The sequence below is a fragment of the Podarcis tiliguerta genome, assembly GCF_965153285.1.
Source record: "Podarcis tiliguerta genome assembly, chromosome: 10".
Classification (NCBI taxonomy): Eukaryota; Metazoa; Chordata; class Lepidosauria; order Squamata; family Lacertidae; genus Podarcis; species Podarcis tiliguerta.
Genome location: NC_139543.1, coordinates 26,297,587 through 26,314,135, shown reverse-complemented (window position 1 = coordinate 26,314,135; position 16,549 = coordinate 26,297,587). Strand labels below are relative to the sequence as shown.

The 16,549-nt window shown below is 42.7% G+C and overlaps 1 protein-coding gene across 1 annotated transcript in view; it reads right to left on the bottom strand.

Annotated features, from left to right (window-relative positions):
• TMEM117 (transmembrane protein 117) overlaps positions 1-16,549 on the bottom strand; it is a 206,723-nt gene that overhangs the window by 32,033 nt on the left and 158,141 nt on the right. Inside the window, exon 6 of the mRNA XM_083399846.1 lies at positions 9,669-9,828. Within this exon, the coding sequence (XP_083255972.1) occupies positions 9,669-9,828 (160 nt within the window). The remainder of the gene's footprint in view (positions 1-9,668; positions 9,829-16,549) is intronic.

Sequence of the window (16,549 nt, the reverse complement as noted above, 5' to 3'; positions counted from 1 at the left end):
TTGCTCCAGCTGATCATAACAAGAACTCTGCAGCTAACAATGAATGCCCGTGTTTGCCTTTTTCCTTCTCCTTCCCAATCCCCTTTCCTTTTGTGCCATGTCAAATCCAAGGGCAGAGACTGACTCATTATTGAGACCTTTATTCCAGTCTGTTCAGCAGAAGAGCAGCGTAGCAGTGGAAGAGATGTAAAATGCTGTGCACAAACCCATAAATAAGATATAAGCAGCACAAGCAAATAGAACTTTGAGAACAGATTAATTTTGCGAACATAAATTTATGTACAGAACGAGGAAGGCAAAGTCTGTTTTCTCTCTCTAGTGTCATTACAGATCATTTCAAGGTGTTTTTGTTCTAATGCTATGCAAACTTCAAACGTGATCATGCCTTTCGGAAGCCATAGAGGCTGGATCAATTCTGTAGTACAGTGGTACCTCAGGTTACATACGCTTCAGGTTACAGACTCCCCTAATCCAGAAATAGTACCTCGGGTTAAGAACTTTGCTTCAGGATGAGAACGGAAATTGTGCTCTGGTGGCGTGGCGGCAGTGGGAGGCCCCATTAGCTAAAGTGGTGCTTCAGATTAAGAACAGCTTCAGGTTAAGAATGGACCTCTGGAACGAATTAAGTACTTAACCCGAGGTACCACTGTATCTTCAACAATAAGTAAGTGATTGTGTGTGTTGACATTACCACAAGGAGACATCTCTTGTCCATTTGCACCTTAGAATCATAGAATTCTCTAGTTCAACCCCCTGCAATGCAGGTAATCTCAACATGCGGTCTCCCATCCAGTTTGAAACCATACCGGACGCTGCTTAGCTTTGCAAATGTGCTAGCAGAAGATAAAATATTGCCATAGCTCCTGTGGCTTTATAAGACAAATGTTGTTTGGCATGCTTACTTAGCTAAGATTAATCCATTACCACGCAAGCCAAATTCCATAATACAATTGTAACACAATCCAGTGAGAACGCAGTAATAGCTAAGGTGGAAACTTTACAAACATGTTTTGATTCTGACCAGTGGGATGCCAGAAGCCTGGCTTGTGTTAAAACTGTTATTGTTCATGTTTATTATTTTAAAACAAGTTGAAAATGCATTCTCCTTTTTAAAAAAATTAAATGTGCAGTTTTGGAAGAGTTCAAGCATTCTTGGGAAAGAACTGTAACATTCAATTGCTATGTAAACAAAGCGGGCAAAAAAACAAATTTTAAAAATCCCTACCTCTGTATGGCGAAGAGAAGCAAAATTACCCATTAATGGCCACAATAAAGTATTATTATAACAGATGCTAATATACCTAACGTAGTCATTATTGCAAGGCACCTAGTGATTAAGCATGCATATCCCTTTTGTTATGCAAAAATGGCAATAGCTTTATGGTACATTGCAGGCGCTCAAAGGCAATAAAAATAAGTGTGCCTTTCAACTAAGGTACTCTCCAGTAGCCATCAAACTTCCTGAGGAAGCACAAACAACTGCCATTTAATCGGCTATGCAGAAAAGAAGCAATCAGACACACAACATTACTCATATTTTCTCCTGCTGTTTCTGTATATGCTAGCGCTAACAGCAAACAATTTCTTTACTCTGGTGTGCACTATGCATGCAGTTGCTAATATGCATCAGTGTGCCCAAGGAGGATTATGTTTGTGAGATCCCATGGTCCCTGAGACAAGCCTAAAAGGTGCATTTCAAACAAGAGCTTAACATGTAATTATTTTAAGGTAGCGTTCAGAGAATGGGAATCAATGGAGTAGCAGGGCAGTTTGGAAGATGAATGCAACAGTGTGACATGAGCTAGACAAAGAGAAGTGAATGCTTACAATCCACTTTTTGAACCCCAACGTACGTCATTCAGGCCTCCTGCAAAATTATGCTCTTTCAGACTGCGGGTGACGAATTACATATTTGAATGTTGAAATTTCATCGTGCCAGAAAATGAGCATATCAGGAAGATAGGGAAGCTAAAACCCTTTCAGTGATATGCACTTTTCTGTAGGGAATTTTGATAGGAAGGAGAGCGTTCAAACCAATAAACATGACTGATTTGATATGCATTCTGTAGTGGTCCAGATTCAAGCGGTTTGGGTGGATGGAGGATGGAGGATGGAGGATGTATGTTGCTTGGCTGGAATGTAACCTTTCGCACAAAGCTAGGAGTAACATCCATTTCTCTGCCTGTTTTTGGCTCTCTCCCCCCTCATCCTGGTGGTCTGTGGCCCCTCGAACTGCAGCCTTCAAGCTGAAAAATGTTCTCCACCCCTGAATTAGATAACAAAGGGGAGACGCAGAAATCTTAGTACCTGCAGTTTGCTTCCTAAAAAGGTAACACTAACCTTTATAGCTGTTAAAGCATAACAAATTCTAGTATATATTCACGGGCAAATTAAGACATTTCTGAGCATTGGTTCTTGAGAATGAAACTCTTGACAACCAATCCACCTACTGTCATTGTAATACAGGCAACAATGAGGAAGCATGAAGCACGGAAGGCACATCTTAGAACAATGGAGTCAATCAGAGAAAAATTACAGCAGATGGATATTCTCTGCAGAGGCCAATCACTGTACCAGAATAGCTGTGAGAAAACAGGGAGGGGAAGACAGAAAGCAAGCAGTTTTTGCCATTTCAAGCTTTCTATTATTTCGACACAGTTGCGTTTTCAACCTTGAAATATCCATCCCCTCCCGAGCGGCAAATAATGTGACTGTGTAACAATGACTGGTGGGAATGCTTCATTAAAGCATTCATTAATGCTTTAATGAAAAGCATTAAATAGCCATGACTGCTGACCAATGGCCAGAAGGAGAGAACCCCCCTCTCCCCTCCTTGGGGAGAGCACTCCACAAATGAGGAGCCATCGCTGAAAAGGCTCGTTCTCATGTTCCCCCCCCTCCTGACATCTCATGGAGGAGGCACACAAAGAACATCTTCAGATGATGATTTCAGGGTCTGAGTCAGTTCCTATAATGACCGGGTCCACCATTTGATGTTTGCCCAGATGCTTGTTATCTCATCTTTCAAAGATATTATGCTTCACTAGCTGTTAAGTCCCCATCACTCTTCATAAAGCTGTACTGTGAGCCACAGATTCAACTATGTTCTGAAAACAACATGGCTGCTAACCTTCATTACAGTGATGCTCAATCCCAACAAAAATGTAAGTAGCTGCCATTTCAATGCATTCTCTTGTTTGCTATTTCAGTGCACGCGAGTATGTGGGTATAGCAAGAGTGGTAAAGCTGTAGGCCTCCAGCTGTTATTGAACTACAACTTCTCCCTGACCACTGGCCATACTAGCAAGGGCTGATGGAAGTTGGAGTCCAGCTGGAGGTCCACAGGGTAGTCACCCTAGGAGTTTTGGGATATAACTTTAGAGACCACATGCTTCATACTGATGGTGCAGAAAGCCAAAACTGCCTTGGCAAGGCAACAGAGGCAGCAATTCCAGGGACAGGTTCAGATCTGTTTCAGAAGTTGTGAGTTGAGTTTGGAGAATGTTGACCTGATGCTTGGGAGATGCATGGGCTATGAGCAAGGTATACCTGCTTAACCCCCCCCCCCCCCCAGCATGAAACAGATGCTTTGGATAGCAGATTCAAGATATGGCATTGTTTTTCTGTCTCCTCTATGTGCCCCCTTTGTAAAATGAGCTCCAATCTAAAGCAGAAAGGCATCGCTTTCACTTTTTGTTGCAAGTCTGGCAATGTCCAAACTTGAAAATATTCCGAGCCCTTGAATTTAATGTGCTTCTTCTGGCGCAATTGTTCCGAGGGCTTAAGCAATAATGAATTATTTCTCTACAAGATAACTTCAGTTATACCTCTAACTGATCTGCTATTACAGTAAGGTCAGACATGTCACAGTGCCTGATTAATGGAATGGACTTACTGAAACTGTTCAGAGTTAAGATCCCAATTACAATACAGGTCATAAATCCCTGTATTTCTCTCAGTCCAGAATCCCACTTACTTCTAATGTGTGCTTGAAATGATCTAACTTTAGATTGTTCTCTGTTTCACAGAAATGTTGATGCAGATGTTAGAAACGGAACAGAAACTAAGACTTTCCCCCATGGCATTACAATTACTTTCATTACCGATATTGTTACCTTTACCAATAAACCATCAATACATGCTTAGCAGGAAAGTGTGATCTGATGGACACATCCCAATTTGAAGAAAACTGTTTTCAAGATACTTTAGCCCAATTTTGCTACACTTAAGTTACAAGTAAACGCCAGTGTTACTGGAAAGAGAGCTACACATCAATTCTTTGTTGTATTCTCAGAATGATGAAGGAAGCAAAGATGGAAGTGTAAGGTGCACATGGACTTGATAGATGCCATAAATCATGTGAAACCTTGATAGGAAGGTCAAGGTACATATGAAAGCAAGTGGGGAAGTGAAAAGGCCTAGGAAACACAAATCTGATTGATATGAGGTCAACAATTAACCTTGATTCCCTCTACCAAATTAATTAAATCCAGATGGGAAAAGTCTGATAAATTTGATGAGGTGGGTCAGATAGACTAATGCGTGTCAGGATAGGTCAAAGAGAATGTCGTCCTTGGAGGTAGTCAAAGAAATAAATTTTGAAGCAGTGAATGGAAGGCTGAGTGTATCAGCCCATAAGGGTATCTCATAAAGAAGGCGCTGAGGGTTTCATTGATTTGTTGTTGTGCTCATTATTACTGGGCATCCATATCTGTGCCCTGTTTTCTGAAGAAGTTACACAGAACGCCGTCTTACATTAAAAAAAAAAGGTTATCAAGCACCTGGGCTTGCCAAAGCCTCAGGGTCAAAAAATGGCACTAGATGCATCATTAAAAACTATGGGTTGTATGCAAATAGAAGGGGAAGAAATGGAGGCAGTGAGAGATTTTACTTTCTTGGGCTCCATGATCACTGCAGATGGTGACAGCAGCCACGAAATTAAAAGACGCCTGCTCCTTGGGAGAAAGGCGATGGCAAACCTAGACAGCATCTTAAAAAGCAGAGACATCACCTTGCCAACAAAAGTCCCTATAGTTAAAGCCATGGTTTTCGCAGTAGTGATGTATGGAAGTGAGAGCTGGACCATAAAGAATTATGGATTATGGTGCTGGAGGAGACTCTTGAGAGTCCCATGGACTGCAAGAAGATCAAACCTATCCATTCTTAAGGAAATCAGCCCTGAGTGCTCACTGGAAGGACAGATCGTGAAGCTGAGGCTCCAATACTTTGGCCACTTCATGAGAAGAGAAGACTCCCTGGAAAAGACCCTGATGTTGGGAAAGATGGAGGGCACAAGGAGAAGCGGACAACAGAGGACGAGATGGTTTGGACAGTGTTCTTGAAGCTACAAACATGAGTCTGACCAAACTGCGGGAGGCAGTGGAAGACAGGAGTTCCTGGCATGCTCTGGTCCATGGGGTCACGAAGAGTCGGACACGACTAAATGACTACAACAACATATTTGCACTTAAATTGGCTCCATCAGCTTGAGGCCAATAATTCTTGTAAAGTGAGATGAGCAAACAACAGTTAAAAATATAAGCGCAGTTACAAAAATCTGTTACGCCTTCTTCGCAAACTGTACATACATTTGTTTAGCATCATGAGAAGTACTTCACTGTCTGGTGTGGCCCCATGGCACAGAGGAAAGTATGAGAATATCACAACTATACAGGAGGGTGCTGACGAATTTGGAAAGATTCATACAGTTGAACCCTCATGTGGATGCAATATTCACATACACTGCCTGGTGAAGTGATATTGCACGAGTGCAAAACAGGTCCTATACGTGTGTATATGCTGGGGGGGTCGGTATCATCCTGGCCTCCAAAACCTCACCCCCCAACTTTGGGTCCATTGCCTTGCATGATGGGATATGATGCATTTCAAAAATGTTGCTGCGATGGCAACTGCCACAGTTGCATTGCATTGAGTTAAAAAGGGACATGAATATTGGGCTGAAATAAACACCAAATCCTAACCATTTCAGCAGGGATTCAATATAACAATCCCCCCCCCCCCCCAATGCTGAGAATGACTTTTGCACACTAGGGGTTGGATTCAAACTTAGTCATCCTTAGAGTAGACCCACTGACTTAAATCTGGACCCAATTCTAGATGACTGGTAGTTACAGTTGAGTGAAAATGGCCTCCCAGAATTCCCCATGCTATTTTGGGCAGTGAAATTGGGTTGAGGACAATTCGCCAAACATTATCCAGGGGAGAACTGAAATTGTCCAATAGTTTAGGAACAGCTTAACAAAGGAAATTTTCAATAAAAAATTTTTTTTACAGGATATGGCTCACTTTAATGTTGAATTAAACTCTGGGTGACAGCCAACACTTATTGCCAAGGAAACCCACTGAAATCAATTGACTTAAATAATTTGATTCTGTTACTTAATTGCCTTAAGTGACTGTATTCTGAGGGTGGCTAATGCTGGATATCACCCTCTATGATTATTAGTTCATGTTGGCGGATTAAGGAAGCAGAGGACTGAGAGGAATAGGGACCAAGCTCATGGCTTCCGTTAGTAATATTAAACTAATATTAAGCAATATTAAGACTGGATCCACAGCTTCATTCAGGTGTTCAAAAATATTGCTTTTCAAAAAAACAAACCTGTTCGGAAATTATTTACTGAGAAACTGTGGCTCAGTCCTGTTCTGTTTCTATTACTAAAGTTAGTTGCAGATAAAGTAGTAACAATTTGGAGGAAATCACAGGAAATGGTGTGCAGCAAGAGTAGCCAATACGGTGCCCTCCAGATGCTGGACTACAACTCCCATCAGCCCTGGCGGGATGCTGATTATTCAGGGATGATGGGAGTTGTAGTCCATATGATAGCCACCACATTGGCTTCTCCTGTTATATAAATAATCCACAAGTGGAAAGTAACGTTCTCAGTACAACTGAACCAAATTTATATGAGCATTTAGGGCACTTCTGGTTGGTCCCTAGTTTGGTTAGAAGGCCTTTACTGCAATTATTATTATTTCAACCTGTAATTTAATACCAGCCTGAGTCGGCCTAACTTTATTGCAATGGCAATTTGCAGGTAGCGGAGCCACCTTGTAAATAAGAAGAGTCACCTCCGTTGTGTGCATCCTGGATAAATATCTTTAAATAAATAACAACTCTGCTGTGCAAACATCATTCAAAAATGCAATTAAACTTAAGACTTACTCTGCACAGTAAAATATATATATATGGAGGAGCACTGAAGCCAAGGATTTTCAAATGAAGTTTCCCTCTTAGCTCGATACCCTCAAGGTCATATTGTGGTGACTTCATTTTTCATAGTCAAAGGAATGATTTAGTAATAATGGTGGCAGCATCCTGTGCCTTCAGTATAATGATATTCAGTGTTGCATAGGATAATGTAGGGGCTATTCATATTCATGTTTCTCATTGCGGCCACACAAAGTGGATCCATTTGTTAGAAGCTCTCTTGCATCTTATTAAACACAATGTGAAGAAGAGTGGGTTGGGGAAGCAAAACAAAAGTGGAAGGAAAACTGCATCACGTTGTAAAAGAGACGGTCACACTTTCATAGTTTCCCCCATTAAACCAAAGTTCAGAGGCAAACTATTATTAAGCCAGGTTTCTGCCTACTGGAACCAACCATTACATCACATATTGCTTTGGCATTCTCAGTAGAACTGCACTGAAGGATAGAAGCACAGGATGGTTGGGAGAAAAAAGGCCAGCAAGACCAGCTCAGTCTTTGCTCTCCAGGTGTCTCGGGCCAGCCAGCAAGTGCTGGGAGTTGTAGTTCAAAACATTTGAAGGGAAACCACATTGGCAAGGGCTGGTCTAACTGGTGGTGTATTGGGAGCACAGAGCTGGGCTCCATTGAACATGGCTTCTCCATGTGAACTAGGAAGTGACATCTCCAAACAACCAAACAACTCTTTTCTTATCTCTGTGGCTACGATCTCTTGGGTGATGTGGAGATTGCTGGGCAGTTGAATGCACATGAGTACTCTATCCATTCCCCTCCCTCTCAATCTCCTCCACATGGTCCTGGGCACTGGCAACATATTATGCCACTGGGTCTAACCCTCTGAACCATCCACACAGCTGCCACCTACAGAACAACCTACTCAATCCAGACCACAAATGGTGAGTAGAAAGAGATTGGAGATGGCTTAGACATATTCTACTATGAAGAAACACAAGGAAGATACAGTTTCCCCACCAGTTTTCCTGGCTACAAGTTCCCGAGGTTAATGAGAGAAGACCTCATGGCTGACAATTGTTCTGATACACTGCCAGCCACAGCTGCCACACCCACACTGTGCTAAGCTCCCTATGCCTTGCCACTTCTCCCCTTGGCAGCAATGCTCACCATCAGGAAGCCAAGTGACCAACACAACCCTTCCTTCACCAACCCACCAATCTCTGCCAACTACATTGACTCTAAGGCCACCATGGTTAGAAGCTAAGTGGTAAACATACCATGGGCCTCCTCATGTGGTTGACTCCATCCCCCACAAATACCAGTCAGAATGGCCAATGATCAGGGATGGTGGGAGATGTTGTCCAAAAACATATTGAGGGCACTACATTGGCAAAGGTAAAGGTAAAGGGACCCCTGACTATTAGGTCCAGTCGCGGACGACTCTGGGGTTGTGGTGCTCATCTCGTTGTATTGGTTGAGGGAGCCGGTGTACAGCTTCTGGGTCATGTGGCCAACATGACTAAGCTGCTTCTGGTGAAATGGCACATGGAAATGCCATTTACCTTCCCGCTGGAGTGGTATCTATTTATCTACTTGCACTTTGACATGCTTTCGAACTACTAGGTTGGCAGAAGCAGGGACCGAGCAACGGGAGCTCACCCCGTCGCGGGGATTTGAATCACTAACCTTCTGATCGGCAAGTCCTAGGCTCTGTGGTTTAACCCACAGCACCACCTGCATCCCCTGCTCTAAATAGTGACAAAAAAGTCAATCGAAATCAAAGAAAATTCTTACTTTGTCTGCCAGAGCCCTGTGTGTGTATGTGTGAATATTGAAATGGTGGCAGAGTTGAAAGGCCACCTGAAGACATTTTTGCTCTTCTCTTGTGCAGGACTCCCAATGTAGCAGTGGAATTTGAAAGAGCAAAGCCTGGATGGTCTACAAAAAACTATCTCCTTAGAAACACTGGTTGGTAGGAAGAAATCTGACACAACAAGCTGCCGCTAGACTGGGTGAGAATTTGCTGGCACAAAGGGGGAAAAGACTGCCTGTTGAGAACGGTTGTTAATTCCACATAACCACAGATTGTACATTGATAGTTTTGTAAACCTTGCCTCGGTATGTTATTGCATCCTCACAATGGAGGCCTTTTATCACAAAACAACTTCCCTTTTATTTCCTCCTTTGCTTCCATTCCATTTTGGCAAACGGCAACTGCCCATTTCTACAGTCACAAAACCCTGGCAAAACAAAGCTGGCAATAATCAGATTTATATATATATATAAAAAACAAGTAGCTTTTAAAACCTCCCCCCCCCCCCGCCCTAGAACACTGATGTAATGCAAACCTATTAATAGCGGCTGTGAAACAAACATTTATTTGACTTTATAAAGCCTTGGCAGAACAGCAGAGGCTGGAGTGGGGAGACTCTAGCAGGAAAGCAACATCAGCACTCCCTGGAAGAAATATTGAGACAATGTACCTGCATAACAATCAGAAGGTCAAACACTAAGATGAAGGAAGCCAAGAAGGCCCGCGAAACCTCGTCGCTTGGCAGGAATCCACGGTTCAACTTGTCCCAGCTGATCCAGTCAGTTGTGATGATGAGCACAACCACTGAGGTCAAAGTAAACAGAACTGTCCTGAATGGGGAAAGCAGAAAAGAGGTCATCAAATCACAGAGTGTGTGCGTGCCTGCAGAGGATGGGTAGAATTATAAGGTTGCTTTTATCTATCTTGCAAATGCTTTTAAAGGATGATGTTTTTATCCACTTGAAATTGCTGGATGATCTTCTTTTAAAACAGGGGCAGGGAATCTCTCATATCTACACACACACATTTTTCAAATTAAATTTTCTGTTTTACAATTATTCATTTAAACATCCTTAAAATGTCAATGACTTCCCTTCTTCTCTTTCCATGGTTCATTTTGCATAATATAAATCCCTGCATATTTTACATAAACTAAACCATTCGCTATTCCATTGTTACATCCATCAAATCTTATTTACACTGTTGAATTTATCTTAATGCTGCCATTGTTTTCAAGTGTATGCAACCCCCCCCCCATATATTCAATAAACATTTCCCAATCTTCTTTAAACGTATGTTATTCTTGTTCTCTTATTCTATATATTAGGTCCGCAAGCGGCACATATTCCATCAGTTTAAGTTGCCATTCTTCTTTAGTTGGGATCTGGCTTGTTTCCTATTTTGGGGCTAACAAAACATGGGCTGCAGTGGTGGCATACATAAATAACCTTTTTTGACACCTGGAAATTTCCGTCTGAATTATCCCCAACAAAAAGGACTCTGGTTTTCTTTAAAGTACTTTTAAACATTTTTTTCAATTCATTATGGATTATTTCCCAATACCCTTTTACCCATTTACAGGTCCACCACATATGAAAGAAAAGGGTGAGGAATCACAAGCCTGTGGGTCAAATGTGGCCCTCCAGGCATCTCTGTCTGGCCCTTGGAACTGTGTCCAAGCCACACTCCCTCTATCAACCTCATACTATCAACCCTTCAAATCCACTATCCTGGGAATCTTGGGAGCTGTAGTTTACCCCCACAGAGCTACAATTCTCAGCACCCTCAACTAACTACAGTTTCCATGATTCTTTGGGGGAAGGTTTTTGTTGCTGCTGCTGCTGCTGCTGCTGCTGCTGTTTCAATTTATATCCCCACCCTTTCTCAAAAGATCCCTGGATGGTATAAAACATTTAAAACACATTACAGAATGTCAATGATAAAACAGAATGAAAAGCATACAGTGGTACCTCGGGTTACATACGCTTCAGGATACAGGCTCTGCTAACCCAGAAATAGTACTTCAGATTAAGAACTTTGCTTCAGGATGAGAACAAAAATCGTGCTCCGGCGGCGTGGTGGCAGCAGGAGGCCCCATTAGCTAAAGTGGTGCTTCAGGTTAAGAACAGTTTCAGGTTAAGAACGGACCTCCGGAACAAATTAAGTACTTAACCCGAGGTACCACTGTGCTGACATGCGCTTTCAAAGTACTGTGTGCATGTGAAGATCACCAACTTTCCTCGAACAAAAGCTGGAAAGTATGCCACAACCCTTTGGAGCTTCAGCTATTTACGAAGTCCAAAAAAACTTAAAAAGTTATAGGCATTAAAGGCTAAAACCACTGCGCTATTATCTCCTCCACACTATTAATCAGTTGTAAACATATTCATTTCAAAAAATGAAATTACAGAGATACTTGATTTAACAAATGAAACCCAGGGTTATTGGGGGGGGGGGACAACATTATTTACGCAGTTCGCATCATTTTGCCACACAATGGCTTGCTTTGGGCTGTCTCTGCATAATAGCTGTGAATCCCTCTTCACAATGCACTTTAGAATGTTTGAGACAGTGGAAGAGAAAACAATAATCCTGGATGTCAATGCACATGTGCTATTACAGAGCAGATAAATGCCCGGGCATATGCATAAATAGCATGTCAGCAAGGCAATATTTGCTTCTGCTTCCAATTGGCGCTCTCACAATTGTTCTAAGGCGTTTCCCCCCTCATTAATTTCTTTCTCTGAGAGGGGAAAAGGAGAAAACACTGAGAATGCTTTCTTCGATGTTTGCACAGATGACCAGTGCTCAGTGCTCCTGAAAATCAATGTGCCAAAGAACCCACGCAAGTGCAGATGCTGACAGAGGCTAAACAAAGCAAACAGCAATATGGTCATGTATGCCTAGAGACTACGTTTTGACTGTGTGCAGGAATCAAATACAAAACAAAGCAGAATTATATAAAGCACCGCTACAGCATGTGTTATATCCTCTAACATTTCTCCTGTGGAAATAGGTACGTCCTAATAGGTACGCGGGTGGTGCTGTGGGTTAAACCACAGAGCCTAGGACTTGCCAATCAGAAGGTCAGCGGTTCGAATCCCCGCAACGGGGTGAGCTCCTGTTGCTCGGTCCCTGCTCCTGCCAACCTAGCAGTTTGAAAGCACGTCAAAGTGCAAATAGATAAATAGGTTCCGCTCCGGCGGGAAGGTAAACGGCGTTTCTGTGCGCTGCTCTGGTTTGCCAGAAGGGGCTTAGTCATGCTGGCCACATGACCTGGAAGCTGTACGCCGGCTCCCTCAGCCAATAAAGCAAGATGAGTGCCACAACCCCAGAGTTGGCCATGACTGGACCTAATGGTCAGGGGTCCCCTTTACCCTTTAAGGAAAAGCAGAACATTCCAGGATAAAATCGGAAACCGGGACTGCTTCTGTAAATCTGGGACTGTCGTTGGAGAATAGGCAAACTTGGAGGGTCTACTTGCCTGCGAAAAGTCACCCAGGTTAAATTCCTGGCAGCTTGCGGTAGGAATGGAAACTGAAAACTTGGAGACGACAGTTAATGTACACAATGCTAAGCTCACTTGGTCTAAGGCAAATTGCTATGGGCAGTATCCAATGAAGTGCTTCTGCTAGCACAGGATTTGCACTTGTGCAACGGAACCTCTTCCTTTCTTCTTCTGGTGCACCTCCATGTCCTCCACAAATTTGACCATGACACACAAGGAGAGGAAAGGGAGGGGAATTTTCACTGTGCAGCCAAAAATCCTTGCACCAGCAGAAGTACTTGGTTGGATTCTGCTTTCTATCTTTGAGTCATGATATGCATGTTTTCTAGTAACACCTGTAAGCTCTACTCACCTGGGGTCACTCTGACCACTTTGTTGCTTTTCATGCAAAACATATATGCCATGTTTGAAGGAAGGTTGCTGGCAAATCATCCATGCAGAACTATTCATTCTTTTATGTGCATCTCACTTAAATCTTTGGAGATTCTCCAGTTACTGTTCTGATATGAATGCATGATATACACAGAGTCAATAATGTTGTTGCTTGAACTGTCTTTTGAAATTTAAAATAGAAATAGAAATTATCCAGCAAAAACGTACAGGGAAGGGTTGCAGTAGGAGACAAACAATATAGCACTTATGCAAATAATGCCACCATGTAGATATTTCATTGAATATATAAAAATGTCACTGTGTTGTTGAAAGGCAATTTCTCTGTTTTTCAAAGAATGAAAAGAGATTGAGATTGGCTCTGATAATTTTGTCTAGAAAACTGGATAAAGGAGGCTGGAGACTCCCAAATATTGACATGTACCATGATGCATTTCAGCCTTGCCAATTACGCAATATTATCTGGGATGCTAAAAGGTACTCAATTAAAATAGAGCATCTAGTGTTGAATAAGAACCCTGTGGTCTTTACCAGTTGAAGATACACCTACTTCTTTTCTTTAAAAAACCCAAAAAAAAACAACCATAATCCATTTATGCTCTCCACATTTCAGTTTTGGCATAAATGGCAGCGGAGGCTATCACTAGTATGTTCTCCTTTGATTCCTAGTGACAGGAGTCTTATTGATGGGCCAGAGAGCTGGGTCTCCCAGGCTGATTATAAAGCTCCCTCAGGCTCAGACAGGTACAGGAGGACCTCCAAGTAACATGGTCCCAAACCACTTGATTTGAAGGTGAAGTCCAGCACTTTAAACTGGGCTCAACAACAAATTGGCAGCCAATGTAAATAGAACATAATTGGTGCAATATCCTCTTATCATTTGAGCACTCTTGTTGCCATCTGGAGGAGCTAGCAAACAGCACAGATGTCATTGAAAGACCTTTGAAGAAGGCAGATATCATCCTATCTCCTGCTTACAAGAATTTTTATCCAGCTAAATTTAGCATTTTCTCCAAAGCCTAATGCAACCCTCCTGTCTCTGCCAAAATCTTCGTACTAGAGCTTTGATGATCTGTTCAAATCAAGAGACAAGATGAAAGCCCCAGTTTGACTAGTTTCCTCGTTTTAAGTATGACGTCTCAGTTTTGTTTTTAGCCATAGGAACAGAGTGTATGCTGCATTATGTTTTTCATACCCCCCAAAACTTGGAAATGTACGTTTCCCCCTCTAAGTATGGTGGCTAAACTTTATTATTCGAAAAAATTGAAGGAGCAGAAATGGCCATCTAATCCAAAAATAGATGTGTCTATACACAGGTTTTCTTGTTGTTGTCTGCACAATGCCCACATGTATTTGACCTTATTGAGCTATGTATACTTATTCATATAAGAAAATCAAAGTAATTGCTCTGCTAACCACACATATATCACATTTAAAACAGAGAAACATAATTAGGGTTATTACAAAAAGTGAAAATCTGGGAAAATCTCTTCTCCTTAAGCACAAGTTCTAACCAAGAGCAAACCTTGGCTTGGTTCATGGTTAAGGAGGAGACAGCTTAACCATGAGCCTGGGTTAGGTTTACAAGCTAAAACTAACTTTAGTTTAGCTGCCACATCACAGCTACAAAGACCCAGGAGAATTTGTGCGTTCACACTAAACTATGGCTTGACTTAGAAATATGTGCAAACGTGGTCACCCATGGAAACAAGCTCCAAAGAATTACCGTATTTTTCACTCTATTTTTTATTGATTTCCCCATCTAAAAACTAGGTGCACCCTATGGTGCGAAAAATATGGTACGTGTTTATGGATTAATAAGGAAACATAGGGAATAAGTGTACAATGCCACTGAGAATTTTAATATGAAAACTATAGAATTAGTGTAGGGCTGTGCACTTGATTAAATATTTTTCATTGGATTAACTATCAAGCAAAGGTGATGTTCAGTGAAGCAAACTTTGTCACATACTTCCTTTTTCTAAACCAGAACCCAAGCACACAGTGGGTTGCTGTACACTCTTTCCTATTGTGGGATCTTTGCTTACCCTTCATGGAACCATTTGCCAGGCCCTGGGTTAGGAAAGGGGTACACAGAGTTCAACTGTTAGCTCCTTCTGTCATCTCCTCTGACATCAATTACCTGCTGGGGAACTGAGGAGCTTATCCAGCCTTACTTCTTCTCTGTTGGGAGGAGTAGAGGAAGAAGGGACTTCAGTCTAGTTTCCCCCATGTTTCTGAAACAGTTGAAGGATGCTATCAAAGGACTGAGCAGCAGAAGGACAGCTAAGTATGCCCAGAGTGTGGACTACAGTGGAACCTTGGGTTACGTACAGTCCTTCTTATGAACACTTCAGGTAACGAGCTCCACTAACCCGGAAGTAGCAACTGTCCCAGGATGTGAGCGGAAGTCGTGCGGTGGCAGTGGGAGGCCCCATTAGCAAAAGCGCACCTCAGGTTAAGAACAGTTCGGGTTAAGAACAGACCTCCGGAATGCAGTGGTGGAGAGCAGGTTGGGGCACGGCTGCCACGCGTCCTGGGGGTGTGGCGCCCAGTGAAGGTGGGCAGGCAGCTGCAATGGGACCCCACTGGGATTGCGCTGCTAGGGACGGTGCGCTCCCCCCTGCACTCCTCTTCCTCCGCCAGTGCCGGAACAAATTAAGTTCATAACCACTGTACTTGAATTTAGAGCCATGCTTAGCAATATAGGTGCCTTTTCTGGATAACATTGAAGTAAGGATAAAAAGAATTCATCTAATCAGGCTGCAATCCTAATCCCCAATTCATACTGCTGGAGGGTTCAGGATTAAGCAGGCATCCCCACCCACCAGCCACTGCTTATCTCCATTGGCATGGGGTTCTGTCACTGCAGAGGCCTATGCTTCCAAGAGGGGAAGCATGGAAGGAGGAATGTAATGGAAATGTCCGACCATTACAAATGGAGCAATAGAGAGGAGGAGCAGAGTTGGCTATGGCATTACTGGCTACAAGGGCACTCCATTCCCAGGAAAGGAGCCAAATCCAGGTCTGTTGAGCTGCTGCAGCAAAAAAGAAGAAGAAGAAGAAGGATTGCCCTACACCAGTGTGGTGTAGTGGTTAAGAGCGATAGACTTGTAATCTGGGGAACCGGGTTCATTTCCCTGCTCCTCCACATGCAGCTGCTGGGTGACCTTGGGCCCAGTCACACTTCTCTGAAGTCTCTCAGCTCCACTCACCTCACAGAGTGTTTGTTGTGGGGGAGGAAGGGAAAGGAAATTGTTAGCTGCTTTGAGACTCCTTCGGGTAGTGATAAGGCGGGATATCAAATCCAAACTCTTCTTCTTCTTCTTCTTCTTCTTCTTCTTCTTCTTCTTCTTCTCACCTTTGATTCTGGCGAGAGGCTAGAAAGAGCCAGCAGGACTGCTGATGTGGTGGAGAATCTCGTACTTCATGCCTCCCTTCATGCCTCCCTAGACCCTCTTAGGACTGCTTAGCCCACAAAGCAAAGCCATTTTAAAAATAATTTCTGTTTCATTCCCTATGACACTAACACACCACAGCCCAAACAGCTTTTGAAGATAAACAAATGTGCCCTTCAAGCTCATCCCCATCAATTAATCAAAGTCAATTCACCAACCAATTAAATCCATTAAAGTCAACAGCCCCCAAATTAA